Source organism: Brassica napus, chromosome C2, assembly GCF_020379485.1.
Source record: "Brassica napus cultivar Da-Ae chromosome C2, Da-Ae, whole genome shotgun sequence".
Taxonomy (NCBI): domain Eukaryota; kingdom Viridiplantae; phylum Streptophyta; class Magnoliopsida; order Brassicales; family Brassicaceae; genus Brassica; species Brassica napus.
Window position 1 is genome coordinate 26,570,194 of NC_063445.1, and position 14,869 is coordinate 26,585,062.

The window sequence follows — 14,869 nt, forward strand, 5'->3', positions numbered from 1 at the left end:
GAGTCACCCGAAGATGAGTGTGAGGAAGAATTCCTCTTTGAAGATCCTTTTCTTGAAGACATTTTCTTTGAGCAAAGAGAGATCTTGGAGAAAAAATTTCTATCTTGGAGGAATTTTTTCTTAAGGGAAGAAGTGAGTAAAGAATTTGAAAAACTTACTTCCCTTACTTATACAATTTTTTTTCTTTTTTACTATTCACCTTTGATCTTTCGACAAACGATTACGTCTAAATTCCACCTAGAACAGACCATACCGCAAGCTAGGACCTAACACCCAGGTCCACAGATCCTAGCTAGCTGGGGGGCTAACTGTTGGGGTCAAAATCGGTCACGACGGAATCGATGTCCGAAAATCCTTAGAAAAACCGAATCTCAGTCAAAACTTCAAAAGTCGAGAAAACGAACAGCTGAAATGGATCGCCCGGCAACCTCGGCCGCGACACGAGCCAGCTCGCCCGGCGAGCACGACCGTGTTGCCGGTCGAGTCGCCGGCGAGCACGGCCGTGACACGGGCCAGCTCGCCCGGCGAGCACGGCCGTGTTGCTGGTCGACTCGTCGGCGAGCTTGGCCACGACACGGGCCAGCTCGCCCGGCGAGTACGGCCGTGTTGCCGGTCGACTCGCCGGCAAGCTCGGCCACGACACGAGCCAGCTCGCCCGGCGAGCACGGCCGTGTTGCCGGTCGACTCGCCGGCGAGCTCGGCCGTGACACAGGCCAGCTCGCCCGGCGAGCACGACCGTGTTGCCGGTCGGCTCGCCGGCGAGCTCGATTGTGCCACGGATCGGCTCGCCTGGCGAGCGCGGCCAATTCTCCATGGACCATTCCGAACCCGGTCCCATCCCATAACCATGCATCTTCGTCCGAAGTTTCCGTAACTCAGTCTTTGGGTCCGTGGATACAACACCAATGTTCCGTCTAAAAAACATCGTCGAAAGTATTCAGGAAGTTGGGAAGGTTATGTCTCTCGAACAGTTTCCTATTCTTCGTAGTAGAGCAGGTTACAGTTAACTTAAACTGCCTCGGCTATGCGAAGAAACAGGGTTCCGTTGGAAGAACCATGCCTATACCAACGGCTACTTCGCGAGTAAAATCGTAAAAACGCTTAAGTCTCGATACGGCCCAAAGAGGGTCCGAATTGCTGACAACCGCCCATCTTTGGTCCCCAAAGACTTGAACCCAAAGACTGGTATGACGGTTTTTCTCATCCGCGGGGAGAGATAAATGTCAAATTTCCGAAGATAATCACAAAGAAGAAGGAATTATGGAAAAGCCCGCTTCATGACTAATCCAGCCCGAGAAGAGATAAACCGACCTAAGGAGGAGTATATAAGGAGGACCTATGACGAAGAGAAAGGGAGAGCATTCTAAGAGCAAACTTAATATTTAGAGCAATTTAGGCTTTTTCCGTTTTTACTATCGAGCTGCGACTCGACTAGGTTAGAACTTAGGTGGCTAGACTAGCGAACATACCGACAGCTCTCGTGGCCTAGGATCTTACCTGTTGTTCACGCTCAAACGTGAATTCGGAAATAAGACATCTTTGTTCTCTTTTCGCTCTTTTACGATTTATTACTTTTGAGTCTTTCATATTGATTGTGTTGTGCGTGGCCCAGCAGATAACCGGGACCTTCAGGGAAGGCTAGGTTAACTTGGCTTTCCTCCGATTAACAAAACTCGGCGGTGTGAATTTCGGTTCCCACAGTTTGGCGCTAGAAGGACGGGGGTACGGACGAACAAGGAAAACTCGTGGCCTCTCTCGCAAAACAGGTGGAAACCTTAACGGCGAAGGCCAAGAGTAAAAACCCGCGCGGGGCCACAAGAGCCCGCAGCGACAGAAGACTCGATTTTGAGACTCCGAGCAATCGGGCCACACGGGCAGACAAGGATTCTTCAGGTCAGAACCCTAACGAAACAGTCCCGCCAGGCGCACAACCGACCGCGGAGAACCTTCCACCTCCCACAGGCGATCGAGCGGATCCGTACCCCCGTCCTTCTAGCGCCAAACTGTGGGAACCAGAATTCACACCGTCGAGATTTGTTAATCGAAGGAAAGCCATGCTAACCTAGCCTTCCCTGAAGGTCCCGGTTATCTGCTGGACCACGCACAACACAATCAATATGAAATAGTCGAAAGTAATAAATCGTAAAAGAGCGAAAAGAGAACAAAGAGGTCTTACTTCCGAATTCGCATTTGAGCGTGAACAACAGGTAAGATCCTAGGCCACGAGAGCTGTCGGTACGTTCGCTAGTCTAGCCACCTAAGTTCTAAACTAGTCGAGTCGCAGCTCGATAGTAAAAACGGAAAAATGCCTAAATTACTCAAAGTATTAAGCTTTCTCTGAGAAAGCTCTCTTTTGCTCCTCGCCTTAAGCCCTCCTTATATACTCTCCCTAGGTCGGTTTGCACCTTTTCCTGGGCTAGATTCGTCGCGAGATGGGCTTTTCCATTTTTCGTCACCCTTCATGATTATCTTCAGAAACTTCGGAAACTTGACATTTATCTTTTCCTGCGAAAAAAAAATAGACCGTCATATCAACCTTGGGCTCAATTCAGTTCTAAAATCATAATTGGGCCGTTTAGCCGCGGTTCAGGCCTCTTTTGGGCCGTTTTGGGACTTAGACGTTTTTACGATTTTTACTAAGAAACAGCAGTTGGTTTTTCCGAAAGGATTCCAATTCCCCGTATAGTTAAGGCAACTGGTGTTCAAGCTAACCATAGCCATTTGATACGGCAAGCAGGAATCCATTTCGACGAACAAGCTTTTATAACTTTTCCTGAAGACTTTCTTTGATAATCCTAACCGAGACGAGACATGGGTATTGCGTCCAAGGGCCCAAGGATTGTGTAACAGGAACTTAGACGAGGATGCACGGTTTCGGGACAGGAGGTCGGTCCTCGCCCAAGGGCGAGGTGACCTCGGTGCGGGTCGTCCTCGCCCATGGGCGAGGTGACCTCGGCGCGGGTCGTCCTCGCCCATGGGCGAGGTGACCTCGGCGCGGGTCATCCTTTCCCATGGGCGAGGTGACCTCGGTGCGGGTCATCCTCGCCCATGGGCGAGGTGACCTCGGTGCGGGTCATCCTCGCCCATGGGCGAGGTGACCTCGGTGCGGGTCGTCCTCGCCCATGGGCGAGGTGACCTCGGTGCGGGTCGTCCTCACCCAGGGGCGAGGTGACCTCGGTTGAGACGGTCCTCGCTTACGATCGAGACCTCATCTAGACTGATCCTCTTCTCGACATTCCTCGGTTCGCATCCGAGAAAAGCTGTCTTTTACTTTATTAACCGTACCGGGAATGTCTAGTTTTCAAGGATCGATCGAGAGTTGGTTTTCCGGGAACTTTCAGGCATTGATTCTGTCGTGACCGGTTTTGACCCCAACAAGGATCAACCTCCAATCCTACGCGGTCAACTACAACATTGAGTATGTGGACACTCCCTATCTGATCTCGTGCCACATCCTCCACGACGAGATCACATACAGATTCACTGATAAAGAGGGAAACGTGGTGTTCATCATGCTGCCCCAACCGCACCTCACGAACTTCAGTTCGATAGAGAACATATGTTTCTTACCTGACCCAGAGTTCCTCTACGCCGACCCGCGAGCACCACCTCCTGAAGATGATATGGATGAGCCAGAGGACATCACACCGAACGAGGAAACGGCGTATGACTTAGGCCCACTCGACGATGACGCGGACGAGGCAGCATACCGTCGCTGGATGGTTGATTCGCAGCGGAAGAACAACAACCTCATGAAGAGGATCCTCAAGGCGATCACGGGGGGGGGGGATGTTTCGGCGGTTAAGAGCCACGACCATCCGCAGCTGAGCAGACTCCACAGCAGTCCCATCGCGCAGGCAAGGAACCGGTCGGATCTTCCGCTGGAGCAGGGTGTCTTCCGAGGAACCAGAGGACGGCTGGTCGCTCCGAGAGCAGGGAGTCAGACTGATCCCGCCTTTTCACCCTATCTCATTGTCTTATCCATCTGAACAATTTATTATCTTGCCAAATATTTGCTAGTTTGGTTTGTTTTTAGCCTACCTCAAATTTATTTTCACAACCAGGGATGGTGTGAACTAAGTCTGGGGGAGGTGATTGTGTGAAACTAATTATCTTTCGTTTTTAATGTTTGAGTCCGTCTTTGTGTTTCATTGAGTCAGTCCAAACTCTTATGGGAATTAGGACCCTATTTTGTGATGATCTTTTAACCACCTCGTGCTCTAACATTCTTATTCAGTGACCTTAGCAGCGACGAAAGACTCACACTTGGACCTGGAACAGCCCTGACTTATCTCACCTGACTCTCCAGAAGTTTTCAACCGATCAGGTTATACTGGGCCGACATAACTCCATCTAACTTTAACCTAATTTTGACTGCAAATTCCTCTTGTTATTGGCATTAGATCAGGGAAACGAGACTTACACTCAGGACTTCTTACTTCTTTTACCAATCTTGTTGATCCTGAGTGGCTAGTTCATTTTTAGCTAGTACCCACCTTGTACCTAAGCCTTTATTCCGCCTTCATGCATTCTATTCTTCAGTTTCATATGTGCCGATATGTGCAAAAAGGTTGGAGAGGAAAGGATCGACGCAGCCTCTTACTCGTAATCGCTGCAAGAACAACCAGAACAATCAGAACAATCAGGAAAAACCAGCTCCAGAACAATCAGAAGAGCAGCCAGTCGAGAACAAAGGAGAACGACCATAGGGCACCGATCATTTCGTGTATTATCTCCTTCTCTGTCACTTCATCATCTATGATCTCATCAGTTATCCAAAAAAAAAGAGAAATATATGTACGTATATTTACCATTTTATATGAGATCATCCATAAAGAAGGAGGATTAAGTCAGTCAGATGCCCTTTTGAGTTGACTCGGTCAGAACTAGGACAAGGAGAGTTGGTACCAATAATAGGGAGCAGAAGAACAGTAAAAGCGATAGCTCCAGAAGTCAGCAAATGAGTGAGGGGTTGTAGACGTCAATGGATCCATCCTCTCTTGCTATTTTGCGTGATATCCTACATCCACTACAAAAAATTTGGTAAACCCTAAACACTCTTTTGACTCACTATAAATTAGCCTGTTCATACCTAGCCCGTCTACCCTGAATGATGTCTGTGACAAGAGGATCACAACACTTTAAAACGAATATAGGGAGTTATGTCTAGAAAGTGTGCCTTTTCAGGATTGAGATATAGAGTATGGAGCCGATCTTTGAACAGTGATCAGCGAAAGTTCTAGTAAAAGTGTGTGGTCCTAGTCGGTTGCTTATATGGTTCAGAGATTTGAGGTTAAGGTATGGTTATTGAGGATTAGGAGAGTTCTCACACTTTCAAACCTTTTCCCTGTTCTTAATACTTGCCTTGTTCGAGGACAAACAAGGATCTAAGTCTGGGGGAATTGATATATGGTGTTTTTGACATCATTGTGTATATGCTTTTTAACTTGTTTTCATTGTTTTATCGAGCTAGTCTAGTCTTTTTAGAGTCATTTCAGGTCTGGAGAAGATTGAAGAGCTAAAGGAAGAGGCATGGAGAAAGGAGCAAGAATTGGAGATTTCTCCCGAAGAACAATCCGCGGAGCAGTCTGATGGTCGATCCTACCAGGAACAGCCAGACAATTGTTCTCGATAATTATGGAAGTTTCCATATCCTCCAAAGATTTGCCCTAGTTGCCGAATCTCGACTTTGAAGTCTAGGGGCGCCTCCATATAAAAGTGGCCCCTATCTATTTTATTTGAAGATGCTAGTTTTTGCAAGAGACCTAGACCTTATTCTTAGATATTGCTATTGTAAGGGAGACGGCTCCTCTTCTTGACAGAGAAGATCATCCTAAACCCCATTGTTTTACCTTTGATTTACATGCATTATTATTCAGTTATCATGTCTTGTTTGTCTTGTGTTATGGCTTAGTAGTCGGCTAGCTTGTCTAGGGTTCTAGGGTGTTAATCGCGAGGCTAAACATAAATAAGCAACTCTTTTGTTTCTTCGTTCATTCTAGTTCTTAATGCTAGTCCTAACCTGATCACTTACTGCTAGATCTTAGGCTCAATCACTCACTAACCGTGTAGTAGTTTAGTGAACCCATCGGACTTGATCTCTATAGCTTGCGATCGACCCTTGATCCAAACGACAATTTAGGCGTCAAGGTCGAACCGCAAAGGGAACAGCGCCACGACAGTGGGTTGTTCTACTAAGAGTGATCCGTGTTCTAGATCATGTCTCAACGAGCTTGAATAAATGTTTGGCTAAGTTTTAACACCCGATGAGAAACCCTAGATCGGCTTATCTTTAATATCGAATCTAAACGTTTTAAAATCTTTTACTTTACTTGCAAGTCACTACTTAATTCAAAACCCCATTTTTAGTTTTAGCTAAGTTGAAAGCTCATAAGAATAAAGTGTAGACTGGTCCCCTGGAATGAATCTAAATTTTTACAATTATCACTGTTAACTTGACAGTAGGAAATGTTCAGTTTTAGTGTATCACCCAAGAAGCCTTTCACTCCCTGAGAACTAATAATAAATGTAAGAATGAGTTCATGGCTATTAAAACAGACATGAGCAAAGCTTATGACAGAGTGGAATGAGACTTCTTAGAATCTATGATGAGGAAAATGGGATTCAGGGAAAAATGGATCCATTGGATAATGAGATGTGTCAGATCAGTTTCCTATAGTGTACTGATAAATGGAAATACCACAGGTCACATAACTCCCTCTAGAGGATTACGGCAGGGTGACCCACTCTCGCCATACATTTTCATCCTCTGCACAGAAGTTCTTATAGCTAATATAAGAACAACTGAGAATTTAGGACATATTACTGGACTCAAGGTGGCTCAAGCAAGTCCTCCGATATCTCATCTCCTCTTTGCAGATGACAGCCTTTTCTTCTGTAAAGCAGTCCCAGAGCAATGCAACAGCCTACTCAACGCTCTAAACGCATATGGGATTGGCTCTGGACAAAGAATTAATTTTCAGAAATCAGCTATCACTTTCGGTAAAAGAAGTGCCTCAAGAAAATATGGAAAATTTGAAGAATATTTTAGGCATCACAACTGAAAGCGGCAATGGAAAATATTTAGGCATCCCAGAGCAACTCCAAGGTTCTAAGACCCAGGCCTTTGCCTATGTCCAAAACAATCTTCACTAGAAAATTAATGGATGGACGGCAAAATACCTCTCCAGAGCCGGCAAAGAAGTTATGATCAAATCTGTAGCATCAGCCATTCCGACATTCCCAATGTCGTGCTATCTCCTCCCTAAAGGATTTTGTAAAAAGAAATCTAGTGCTACATCTAATTTTTGGTCTCAAAAGGTATGCATTGGATAGCATGGGACAAATTTTGCCTCTCTAAGAAGGAAGGAGGGATTGGGTTCCGATCACTCGAAGAGTTTAATATAGCTTTATTGGCTAAACAACTATGACGATTGGAACAAAACCCAAATTCCTTACTTACAAGAGTTCTTAAAGGAAGGTACTTTCGAAATTCACATCCGTTCAAAGCACCAAAAGCCTCAAGACCATCTTATGGTTGGAGAAGCATTATGGCTGCAAAAGATCTTGTCACCAAAGGTCTTAGACGTACAATAGGAACAGGAGAAGATACACTTGTTTGGCAAGACCCGTGGATACCGGATGAGACCGCCAGGCCTCCTACGACAACGCATGACTATGATCTGAACCTTAGAGTGTCTGACCTAATTAACCCTGTGAAAAAAGAGTGGGACACCACCAAACTCAGGAATCTGATCCACCCCAACGACATACCGTTGGTTCGAAGTTTACATCTCAGTAGGAATCCCATTCGGGATGGATATTGTTGGAACCTAACAGTTTCTGGGAAATATTCAGTCAAGTCAGGCTATATGCTTGCAAGATCAAAACCAGTTGAGGATACTGAATTTAGGAGTCAGCTACCTTCCCTCAACCCACTCAAGGAAAAAGTTTGGAAAGTCAAAACCGGAAAAAAAAAACTGCCAGTTATTGTGGCAGATTTTATCAGGGGCAACTTTTCAAAAGACATATTGGGAATGATCCTAACTGCCCCAAATGTGCATGCTGAGGAAACGATTAATAATACGATTTTTACATGCCCTCCCGCTATGCAATGCTGGGCCCTCTCAATGATTCCATCGGCTCCGAGAGTTTTTCCATCAGAAAATCTCTATACCAATATGGATTACCTCCTCTCAAGATCCAATACGGGTGGAATTATGGAGGATTTAACCAGGGTCTTCCCTTGGATTATTTGGTATATATGGAAAGTCCGGAACGAAAAATTGTTTAATGGACGTGATTTCTCACCTATGGACACAATTGATCTGGCGACACGAGAATGTAATGCATGGTTTTTGGCCAATGAGGAGATCGACCCAGGTGAAAGTATCATTGAATGCATACCAAGAACCCCTACTGAGGTACCTACATTCATATGTAGGGTGGATGGATCGTGGAAAAATGATGAAACCACAAGTGGAATAGGATGGATCTTACAGCTACAAGACGGATCAATAGATATCCTCGGACTCCAAGGCTGCCATAAAAAAATCTCGCCACTTCACACTGAACTAAAAAGTTTGGTATGGGCTCTGAAATGTTTATCTCGCCACCAGCGTTACTGCAATTATTTTGTTACTGACTCTCAAGAGTTCGTCAAAATGATCGCTACACCTGAAGACTGGCCAGCCTTTGCAGCTGAACTTAATGAGTTTAAAACTCTATGGACGTCCTACCAAGACGGACAAGTGGTCTATAAGGACAAATCCAGTAACACCCAAGCAGACTTCCTGGCAAGACAAGCTCGAACAAGGAAGCGTGTTTTCTCATATGTTAACACGTGTGTGCCACACTGGATTGACATTCGCAACTCAGCTTTTCGCTGATTCGTACTAAGATTTATCTTTGTATCTCATCGTGATAAAAAAAAATAAGGGATGGTTGAATCCAAAAAACTGACCCGACCATCCATGCCTACTCAGAGGAGTTTAGAGGCAAACACTTGGAAATTGTAATCAGATACTGTTTTCGTTGACTGAATGTGTGTTTCATGGTCCAATAATGTATCACACATGTACAACACAAACTTAGTAGATGAATGCATAATGCAGAAGAAACATTCTCATTCAATGGACTAGATATTTGCACCTTGCGTGCTTATATATCACATTATTCTAGTAAAAACCATCTGTGATATATTGATATATACTTAAAAACTAAATACTTATCTCAAGAGTTAGCATCACAAGATCATATTAAATACTTCTGCAACTTAAAAAGACCTTTAGAACAGAGCTAGAGCTGGCTATGTTTTTGTTCCTTGATCAGGCTATCTCCTGTGTCTGTTCTCTCTGCCTTCTCTTAAGCTTCTTCCTCTTCTGTATTCTATCTCTGCATCAGAGCTTGAAACACCAGCGGGATAGTTTCTGTTCCATTTCTTTACAGACCCCACTCTTGACAATAAAGCCTCTTCATCAGCGTGGATGCGGTTTCTTGACAGTAAAACCTCTTCTGATTTTGAGCTTGTTTGACTCAGCAGATTTGCTTCTCCTCTAAGCAGCTTTTGTCCTTCGCTTGGTGAGTAAGCCTTTGCCTTGACTAAAGAGTCATCCATCACATCAGTGAACTCTACATACTGACTAGTTGTGATGACGTCATCAGCACTAAACCCAAAGGAAGCTCTATAAGCTTCTTCCAACTCCTCCATGTCTTGCCTCGCCTGCCTGTTCTGGTTCCCATTAGTAGAGTACACATCTGAATCCTTGGACACACTTAACCTTCCACCGTTTAGAGGAACAGAAGGGTCGTGATCCAAGTAAAACTTGGCAAAGGTTTCAGGACAGAAGAAGTTCGACTCATCCTGCAGAGGTGTGGAGACTCCAGTTTGAGGTGATCTGGCTGGACTACCAGGATAAAGAGAGTACGTAGAGCGAAGATCATTGTAATGGCCGTTGCCAGAGTTCAAGAAACGAGCGTAAGGGACATCAGGGGAAGAAGGAGTAGTCAAGTGAGCAAGCTCCGGAGGAGGAGTGAAAGGAGCAGTGGAGGGCTCGGTGGTGAGAGTGGAGAAAACAGGAGGAGGTGAGACCAGTTGGGTTTCGTGAGCGTAAGGTCCGGTGGCGTACATGCTAGAAGAAGGACCTCCAGGGGAGTTGGCAGAGAGAGATAAGTAGTTGTTTGGTGACTGAGCGGTTGAAGGAAGAGCGGAGTTTGTGAAGGAAGCGGGAGAGGAGGGTGGAGCCATGAAAGCTGGATTCATTGCTCTTGTAGTAGCTTGGTTGGTCAAGACACCTCCGCTTGGTTGTGAAGCTGAGGCATTGCCGCATTCAGGAATGCGAGAGGAGGCGGGGGCGATTTGTTTTAGGGCCTTTTGGGACTTGAAACATGACAAGACTCCTAAACAACCTCCCCACTTTTTCCTCTGTAAAAGAGCACACACAGTGTAAGTTTCAATGCCAAGTTTGGTAGTGAATCAACGGTAATCTTATAAGCTTACATGCATGAGTTCAAGATCACAAAAGTTTGGATTTTTATGTAATTGAAAAATGTAAACTTTAGCATTTCTAAGTTAGCAGTGGCTGTAAAAAATGAATTTCAGTAACGGTTTACCTTTAGAACAAAAGAAAGGTGGAGACTTTAACATAAACCCTAATGAACATTGCGTGAAAACAGAGTTAAGAAGCTAGATTAGTGTGAACAGGGTTGAATAGCCAGATCTACTAAGCAAGAAACTGAGACTGAAGAGAACTTAAAACCCACACCACACTCGAACTCGGATGTAACGAAAGTAGAAGAATTTAAGAGAAACCTGTTCTTGTTCTTGCTGAGGAAACATGTGCTGCTGCTCTGAGCCCATTAGGTGTGTCTCTTCGTCAGAAAACAATGATTTTTTTTTGTCTGAATTGAGGGTGTCAGGACAAACAAGCAATCAATCTGCGTTTTCTCCGTCTTGTACAACAGGTACGATCCAGAAACTACACAGAGAAGCTAAATAAAAGGAAAATGGGGACAAAAGATTAAAGCTTTTGGGAAAGACAAAGTTGATAACTTTTTTCACCGGAGTGAGAGAAAAAGAAATGGACGAGGATGAGATGTTTTACAAGAGAAAATGGAAATCGGGTTGAAAAGATATCCATTACCAAAGGAAAAACAATTCTTATTTTTTTTAACCAGAATGTGACTGACCGACCATAAAGAAAGAGCAAAGATGAAACAGAACAAAAAGAAAAAGAAAAAAAAAAGAGGAAAAGGAAAAGGAAAAACCTCTGTTTTTTTTGGGTGGTTTTGATCTCTACTCGTTTTGAAGAAACTAGCAAAAAAAAAATGAAAAAGCTTTTGAGTTTTGATCTCTACTCGTTTTGGGAAAAAAACTGAGATTTTTTTGAAGGTTTGTTAATGTCCTTTAGTGGGTTATTATCATATTGGCTTAGTTGGACATCTAAATGCTTACTTGAGCACGTGAAGGACGTTTACTAAGTTGAACATGTAAAAGTCAAAACCATTTACTTCTTTTCTTTTTGGTTTGGTCTAATAAGAACACGTCCAAAATCAATGTAACCGCTTGCTCAAAAAAAAAAAAAATCAATGTAACCGCTAAGTCAAACGGCTATTGAAGTTAATAAATGTAGCAGTTACCAAGAAAACGAGCTTGTTGTGTTTATCTTGGCTTTGGTGGTTGAAAAAACAAAGTTTAGATTTAGAAAGTTTTTTGTCCAAAAAAAAAAAAGATTTAGAAAGTTTTTGGGGAACTTTGTAAACAGTAAAATATTCAATATTTGGATTAAATATATATATATATGGATTATAAAAAGGAGTAAATATATTAGCAAGATTAGCGAAAAAGAATAATTACAATGACTTAACGGAGTATATTTTTGAAGCACACCATAATTATTTATATATACTGCAATTTGAAGGGATTACAAAAGGTGATTCTTTTCTCTGAATTTTGGTTTTGATATTTATGAATTGTCTTTGGGTTTTGAGGGTTCCAATAAAGCAGCGGAAAAGAGGACCCAGTTGTAGCGTTTGCATCTTTTGTGGGTCTGGATTTATATTTAGTGGGACCTAATACATCTAAACTAGGCCGACTAATGTTTGTTAACACAAAATTATTAACAAAAAATTACAGTTCCAGTGAATAAAACTTTACCTTTTCTAATTTGGAATCATCACTCATAGTTTTAAACTACATCACATGTTACTTTCTTGTTTTTAAAACACACATCACATGTCCCTGAGCAGCTACGGTCGTTTTTCCGAAAATGAAACATCTGGTTAGAGTTTTGATGCCATTAAACTATGGTATATAAAACAAAGAAAGATCTGTCTTGACTCTTGATATATCATTTTAGAAAATAACTAAAATCACATGCTTGGTTCAGTTGACATTCAAGATGGGTCTTGTTCTTAAGCAAATAAGGAATTATAGGCTTTATTACAAAGATCCAACGCGCTCTGAAACTTTTTATAAGTGGAAAGAAATTCTAGTATGGCACACAAATGAATAAAGTGATGATATTTAAAAATTTATACGTTTTTAGTCTTTAAGAATTTCAAGTTGACAAAGGCACAAACAGTTTATACTTCAGTCTCACCGAACTCAACGCCTTTCAAATCGATATGCTCTACTCCTTCCTTGAGGAGTTTAATCTCATCTCAAGAATGACACAAGGTTTAAGCAAAAAAAAAAAAAAGAATGACACAAGGCAAAGAGAAGCGTTAATACTTACAGTCTGCTGAGAGATGTGGAGAAGACGGCAGTGCATACGCAAACGAAACCTTTACCATTAACCCTGACAACAGTGACAGTACAAATCCCAACACCAACAACCACAGCCACAACCATAACAGAAGCATACAACCGAAATCATGCTCAACCTCGAGATCTACGTGAAGAGAAATCAAACTACAAAGAATCAATATAACGAATCAGTGTTTTAAAAGTCGGTTTAGACGGCGCCTAGGTGGCAACTTTAAAATCTACGTGCAAAGAAATCAAATGATGGAGAATTAATACAACAAATCAATATTCTAAAAATTGGTTTATGCGGACTAGGCGGCAAAGCAGACGTAAATGGAAATATTTTAAAAATTGCTGCAAGTGTTCTAAAAAAATGGGTAGCCTGCCTAATTGATAGTCTTACAAAGGATCTAATTACTGCTTACCGATTTTTGGTACTCATGATCTTCAATATTATTACAAAAGATATTTTTATGTGGGCTTTTAACATCAATAATTACATTAACTCCTTCAAGGGCCCAAATTTCCTACTACCAAAGAATAAAAGCATAATTTTCATAGAATGTCGATGAACAAAAAAAAAAACTTTTATATGTCACACATGTACAATAGTACAAAAGGATCTTTTTTGAATAAGCAAGAAACAGCTAGACAGATAGATACCTCCGGTCCCACCTGAATCAATCATAGCCTGGCGGCCAAGTCTTACAGTTGAATTGTTCATGGGTTGTCCATATGGTGATGTGAACCATACACATTAGAGTGGTCAAATCTCCAAAATAACACATTTCTAAGTTTATATAACAAAAATAGTTCTCAAAAACTAAAATGACCAAAATAGTATTTTATCTTTTGAAAAAATTAATTTTTTTTATTTTTCAAAATTTGAAATCTTATCCCAAAACCCCACTCCCTAACTATAAACCCTAAAACCTAAACTCTAAACCATAAACCCTAAACTCTAAGCCCTAAACCCTAAATCCTAAACCCTAAACCCTAAATCCTAAACTCCACCCCTTAACTCTAAACCCTAAACCCTAAACCCTAAACCCCACCCCACCCCTAAACTCTAAACCCTAAATCCTAAACCTTAAATCCTAAATCCTAAACCCCACTCCTTAACTCTAAACCCTAATGTCTAAATTAATTTACCATTGCGGTATAAGTGTATATTTATCTCTTTTGATAAAACATTAAATGCTAATTAGGTCATTTTTATTCTTAGAAGCTATATTTGTCACAAAAACTTTTTTAGTGCTATCCTAGTCATTTTCTCTACACTAAATACTGATAAAAAGGATACCAACTCTTCTATTCGACTTAGAGCATGATTATTAGGGATTTTTAGAGCATGATTATTGAGAGTTTTTAGGGTGAAGTTTTTAGCGGAATATAAGAACCCGTCTCTTAACTTTTAACTAAAAAGCTAATAACCGGTTATTAAATAAGAGTTTTAAGAGCCGGTTCTAAACCTTTTTAGTTAAAAGTTAAGAGACAGATTCTTATATTCCGCTAAGAACCCCACTCTAAGAACTCCCCAATAATCATGCTCTTAGAACGAGGTTCTTAACGGAATATAAGAACCCGTCTCTTCACTTTTAACTTAAAAAAACTAAAAAACCCTCCAATAATCATGCTTTTATGTTTTTCGGTCTTGAATTTCTAAATCAGTTACTCTAAATCAACAACTTATGTTTTTCAAATCTGAACTTTTATGTTACTCTAAATCTTCTATTCGAGCATTCATTTCAATCTCAAAGCCCGTTCTGTATATGATGCTATCTTTCTTTCTTCTTTCCTCGAACACCTTAACCTTTTGTTCTGTCGGTGGTCAAAGTTGGACAAAGTCAATCCAGTTATTTTCTTTTTAATTATTAAATTTATATGAGGCCCATTAAAGTTTTGTTCTGTAATCTTTATGCGCTAAAAGTCGAATCTCAACGGTAGATGGAGTAAGAAAGAAACGAGCATTATTGTGGTTAAGTTCAAAGTGGTGGTTACTCTCTAATGTCGTCAATGCATACGTCATGTAAATGCGAGTGGATGGGGTCCACGGATGCATGCGTCCTCAATGACGTCCATGTCCAAAGAAAAAACTTACTTTCCTAATATGTATATCTAACC

At 41.9% G+C, this 14,869-nt stretch overlaps 1 protein-coding gene across 2 annotated transcripts; it reads right to left on the bottom strand.

Moving 5' to 3' along the window:
* Positions 1 to 9,206: 9,206 nt before the first annotated feature.
* Positions 9,207 to 11,395, bottom strand: BNAC02G24200D (uncharacterized protein At1g76660). 2 transcript variants are annotated; one of them, XM_048748121.1, is made up of 3 exons: positions 10,811 to 11,395; positions 10,612 to 10,650; positions 9,207 to 10,423 (listed from the first exon to the last, which is right to left on the bottom strand). In XM_048748121.1, the coding sequence occupies exon 3, from the start codon at positions 10,259 to 10,261 to the stop codon at positions 9,332 to 9,334; it is 930 nt and encodes a 309-aa protein (XP_048604078.1). In that variant the 5' UTR covers positions 10,262 to 10,423; positions 10,612 to 10,650; positions 10,811 to 11,395; the 3' UTR covers positions 9,207 to 9,331. The 2 variants fall into 2 exon arrangements, with proteins under 2 accessions (XP_048604078.1, XP_048604077.1); XM_048748120.1 differs by lacking the exon at positions 10,612 to 10,650 and having other exon boundaries at positions 10,811 to 11,389.
* Positions 11,396 to 14,869: the final 3,474 nt, after the last annotated feature.

Bases quoted from the DNA above. Each gene is read 5' to 3' on its own strand.
- BNAC02G24200D (XM_048748120.1), bottom strand. From the start codon at position 10,858: ATGGGCTCAGAGCAGCAGCACATGTTTCCTCAGCAAGAACAAGAACAG. The intron at 10,424-10,810 runs GTTTCTCTTAAA...GCTCTTTTACAG, and splicing joins CTCAGCAAGAACAAGAACAG to AGGAAAAAGTGGGGAGGTTG.